This window comes from Ruditapes philippinarum, unplaced genomic scaffold (genome assembly GCF_026571515.1).
Source record: "Ruditapes philippinarum isolate M1 unplaced genomic scaffold, ASM2657151v2 ctg1801_1_1_1_1, whole genome shotgun sequence".
NCBI classification, from domain to species: Eukaryota; Metazoa; Mollusca; class Bivalvia; order Venerida; family Veneridae; genus Ruditapes; species Ruditapes philippinarum.
Genome location: NW_026858130.1, coordinates 56,747 through 61,411, shown reverse-complemented (window position 1 = coordinate 61,411; position 4,665 = coordinate 56,747). Strand labels below are relative to the sequence as shown.

General features: G+C 29.9%; 1 protein-coding gene across 1 annotated transcript; it reads right to left on the bottom strand.

Annotated features, from left to right (window-relative positions):
- Window positions 1-1,221: 1,221 nt before the first annotated feature.
- LOC132752206 (acid-sensing ion channel 4-A-like) lies at window positions 1,222-4,386 on the bottom strand. Its single transcript, XM_060742516.1, has 5 exons — window positions 4,337-4,386; window positions 3,081-3,139; window positions 2,743-2,843; window positions 2,289-2,370; window positions 1,222-1,881 (listed from the first exon to the last, which is right to left on the bottom strand). The coding sequence occupies exons 3-5, from the start codon at window positions 2,772-2,774 to the stop codon at window positions 1,756-1,758; spliced, it is 240 nt and encodes a 79-aa protein (XP_060598499.1). The 5' UTR covers window positions 2,775-2,843; window positions 3,081-3,139; window positions 4,337-4,386; the 3' UTR covers window positions 1,222-1,755.
- Window positions 4,387-4,665: the final 279 nt, after the last annotated feature.

Sequence of the window (4,665 nt, the reverse complement as noted above, 5' to 3'; positions counted from 1 at the left end):
TCTTTAAAATAGTGCTTTTTGGAACCGAAAATATTATTTAATTTGAGCATCATATTTATGATTTAAAACCTCAAAAAATTCTATTACAGGTACTTTAAAGCAAATGACGGCATTACATGTCAAAATTTGTGCAATTCAATTTTTACGGAGTCGTAAAATCGGGAAGAGGTACGTGATAAACACTTTGTTTGTTTATCGCAAATGACGTCACGTCAAAATATCTACACGGTCGTGCAATACCGTTTTTACGGAGTCGCAAAATCGGCACGGGTATGTGATAATAATACATATTAAACTTTAAAAACAATACGAATTTTACCATTTAAGAAAGAGTACACAGCATACAGGAGGTCAAATAACATTATAGTGACCGATCATTTAACGTACCGAAACAGAAGGCTCAGGTCCGTTCAGTGTTTGGGCTGACTCAGAGGTTACTATAATGCTATGAGATCCGAAGTGCAGTGTGCTGTTTCTTATATTACACCACACTGTACAAGAACATAAAAATCAACCAGGAAGAAAATCATATTGTTTGAATAGCAAAATTTCTATAAATATGTACCGGAAACTATTAATAGTCAGCTTATATATCGTGCGTTTTGTTAAATATTCCCCGCGGTTATACGCCGCTAAATTTTAGTAGTCCGAGTGGCCACTCAGGCGGTTCCTCGGACCGCTGACGTCATCGCGAATATTTTAACCCGCTAACACTTAAAGATATACTATGCTCAATTTGATATTTGAAAATATTGGTAATTACTACACGGTCCTTTTGTAATAAGGGTTTTTGAAATAAACACACTTTGACTTCAAACAAAGTAGATAAGCTACACACTATAAGTCGACACATTATAAATATGTAGTGTCATTAAAAACTGGCAGTTTTTTTAAGGAAAGGACTAGCTTTACTCGACTCCTAATAAGGAACGCAGATTCCCATATATAATTTATTTCTTCTTTTATCAAATAAGACATATTCAGTAAGATTTTTATTGATTTCAATTAATTTCTGTTATAAAAATATTTTTCTCAGAGATGAGCATAATATATCTTTAAATAAAGAATGAACACAATTCAATAAAATCATCACTGTACACTTAAAACAACAAGTGAACATATATATATATATATATATATATATATATATATATATATATATATATAGATATATATATATATATATATATATATCTGTGTGTGTGTGTGTGTGTGTATGTATATCTTCTTTTAACTTCTAAAACACGATGAAATTCAACTTTTTAATATAATTATTTCAAGTCTGTCATTGTGTGTTTTACCACGAGTTACAAGTGAAGAATATTTTCAAATATACATGGCCTATATAAAGTGAGCATAAAATCTATAGGTTGTACGTATCAAAATTGTTAGATCTACAGCTTATATAATATAATAATAAATTTGCGTATGAGATAATTCTATTTCTAAAATCATCAACAATAAACAGAACAAACAACAAAATCCAAATAATTACATGATAAAGATGATTATATCCAGTGCAGATGAACTCAATTTCAACAACTTACAGTTCACATTGTATATTAATTGTTCTTCCATTTTTTACCAATGTTAAGATGATAGTCATAAATAAGAAAGAAAATATCCCTTAATATGCTTAGAATATAAATGTTTTTATTACAGCTTTTCACAAAAAGAAGCACGTCTATTTCTTTGTATACTTTAAATACGTTTCTAGCTATTTCACTTGTTCAAAACAGTCACTCAATTTACTTTCTAATTCTTGTGTTTTATGAACAAGATCAATTCGAGAACCAGTTGCAAAATTTCCACGAAAGTCAGAGCAGACGCGCCAAGGAATAACCCCATCGTACCTCCTATATCAGATAGGAAACGAACGGGCTGCAAATACAAACGTAATTATATAAATCACACTTAGTCACATCTTATTATTTGGATTTGATAAAAGAAACATATATTTCAAAAGTTAACGTATATTTTTTTCACAAACTATCAATTTAAACTATCTTAAGACATATAGTTTTACTTAGTCATCTTAATGTTTCATACTACTAACGGCGACTTATTCTACCCATGTGACCTGTGCATACCAAGATCAGTAAGAATATCTATATCTGATCACGGTCTGTAGTGTTCTCAGTTTGGTTCGTACATCTTTTTGAAATCTTCCCTAAAAATGATGAATGGTTCTGTCGGTATTGAAAGATGGGCAAGTCCATTTGAAATAATTAGCATGACAAGGGTCATAGGAAAATGATAAAGTTCGATGTTATAAATTATACTCATACTTCATACAATGGTTCCTCCTCGATTAATTCATAATTCAAGTCTTCATAGTATATCAGAACTCGTAAAAAGTTGCGCCTATATCTACAAAAGAGGCAAATTGATATAGATAATTTGCTTGAATACGCCATGGCTTAATCACAGTAAATTATAAATTACATGTAATTGATATCATTTAGTTTATGATGCATGGACCGCACAACACGAATAATGACTTTTAGTATAAATTGGCGCCATTTCAATACAGTCTCTATAGTTTGTGTGCAAAACTGTAGAATACGACCAACGTACAATTTAATTGAAAAGACGTATTCTTAAGCAAATATGAAACATATCACACTTGAGTATCATTTATTTTAACATTCGCACGAAATTACTTAATTCTATCACATCTGAGGTATATATTCATATTTACTAAAAGTAAACACACATTTTGTATGCATTTTTAATTCATACTTATCGAGTTCATGTGAAGCTAAGTTCTCCATATCGGAACAAGGAGCCTTCCAGAAGTCTGAATCTGACTTATTGTTACACACCTCTGTTATCAACACTTTCTGCAATATAGTGGACTCATTTATTTCTTCAAGACATTCATGAAGACATGCAAGGTGGTTAAACTATTTTTGATACATTGTTCAAATAAATGTTAGGATTGCAAAGACATTGCCTAATAAAGAATATAGTTTTGCCCATGAATATGTAAAGAGATAACAATCTTATACATGCATGACATTCATGCAAATAACGTAATTTCAGGACAGCTTTTGTGACAACATAGTGAATATACATACCAGATAGTCATCTGAAGGCCAGAAGGTGGAGGATGTTGTCTTCGTGAAAACAGTCTCACTGATAAAATATATTTCGTTTATTCATAAATTAAACATCTAATAAATCATAAGCAAATATGTTTGCAACTATTTTTTATTATTTTGTTATAATTAATGAAATGAAAAATTTTCTGTTTTCTTATTTATAAATGACAGATCAACTAAATTCGCTTATTAATCTTCTATCGTTCATACCCAACATCAATAGTTCTAGGCTGAATACAAAACTTTTCATTAGTGGATTTCAGAGTAAAGAATTATCATGAAATTTTCAAAGTAACACATTATTCATTAGATAACCTCGAGATAACATATATCATTAAATGCGTGGCTTTTAGATAATTTTCAAAGTAACAGGGAGAATTGGGAGAGGAACTATATCAGTTTTTTTTTTCTAAATCCCTTTTTAATTTTATGTAATAGTTATATACATATAAAATGTAAAATATGTGAAATATTGAAATAGATATACTTAAACTATAGTAACACATTATCAAAAAAACACATATTATTCGGAAAATCCTTGCTTACTTCAAAGTAGCATATTAGCACAAAGAGCCTTACTTCAGATAATTTATCACAAAAATCCTTACTTCAGATAACTTAAAAATAACTCATTATCATGAAAAGTTTTGCTTTAAATACATTGAAAAAACGTATTATTACGAAAAGTTTTTGCCACTTACATAACTTCAAAACAACATATAATCATGAAATTCCTTGCTTCGGTTTTAACTCTAAAAATCACAGATTATCCATGAAAAAACCTTGAAATTCAGATTGATTTAACTTTAAATTTAACATATTAATCAATGAAGAAACTTGGTATCAAGATAACTTTTGAAGCAATTACATGATTCACGGGAAACGTTTTTGCAGCTAAGTTTTAACATCGAAGAAACATATTAATGAAAGGAAAACGCTTGCATCAGATAACTTGAAAAGTTTGTATCAGATAACTTTTAAAAATTATCATGGAAGCAACTTAAAAGTAGGAAACCAAACGAACACAAAACCCCAGCATTCAAAATTAAAATTTCAAAGGAACATTTATCATGAAATGCCATTGTCTGAGTTCCCATTTAACTTCAAGTTTAACACACTAACAAAGCAGCACGTTGTCCACGAAAAACATTGCTCGTAAATTACTTTAAAGAAAAATATGATCAAGTCAATTGTTAAAAGAGGGAAATGTAAATAATTAAACCGGGGTACCGGACAAGGTGCATGACAATCACAACTTATGTTTCCATTTCCAATCCATGTTGACCTTTCCAAAGGATGCAATTTTTCAACTTATAATTGTTAGAGAACAGACAAGCAATAAACAAATGGATGGTACAATTTTAAACCGGAAAGCAGAAAACTTTTCGTCGAAAATGCTCATACGATGAAGGGCACTTGTTTTATCTTACACGCATTTTTACTGGCTTAATCCTGTGTTCAGACCTTAGGTTTCTTAAACATTTTTAAATCAACGGGAACATGATGAAATTAAAATACATGGATGTACAATAAATAGTAATACTGTTAGGTTATTTTATTT

Bases quoted from the DNA above. Each gene is read 5' to 3' on its own strand.
- LOC132752206 (XM_060742516.1), bottom strand. From the start codon at position 2,774: ATGGAGAACTTAGCTTCACATGAACTCGATAA. The intron at 2,371-2,742 runs GTATGAATTAAA...CCTCTTTTGTAG, and splicing joins GCTTCACATGAACTCGATAA to ATATAGGCGCAACTTTTTAC. The intron at 1,882-2,288 runs GTATGAGTATAA...TTGTATTTGCAG, and splicing joins AGGAGGAACCATTGTATGAA to CCCGTTCGTTTCCTATCTGA.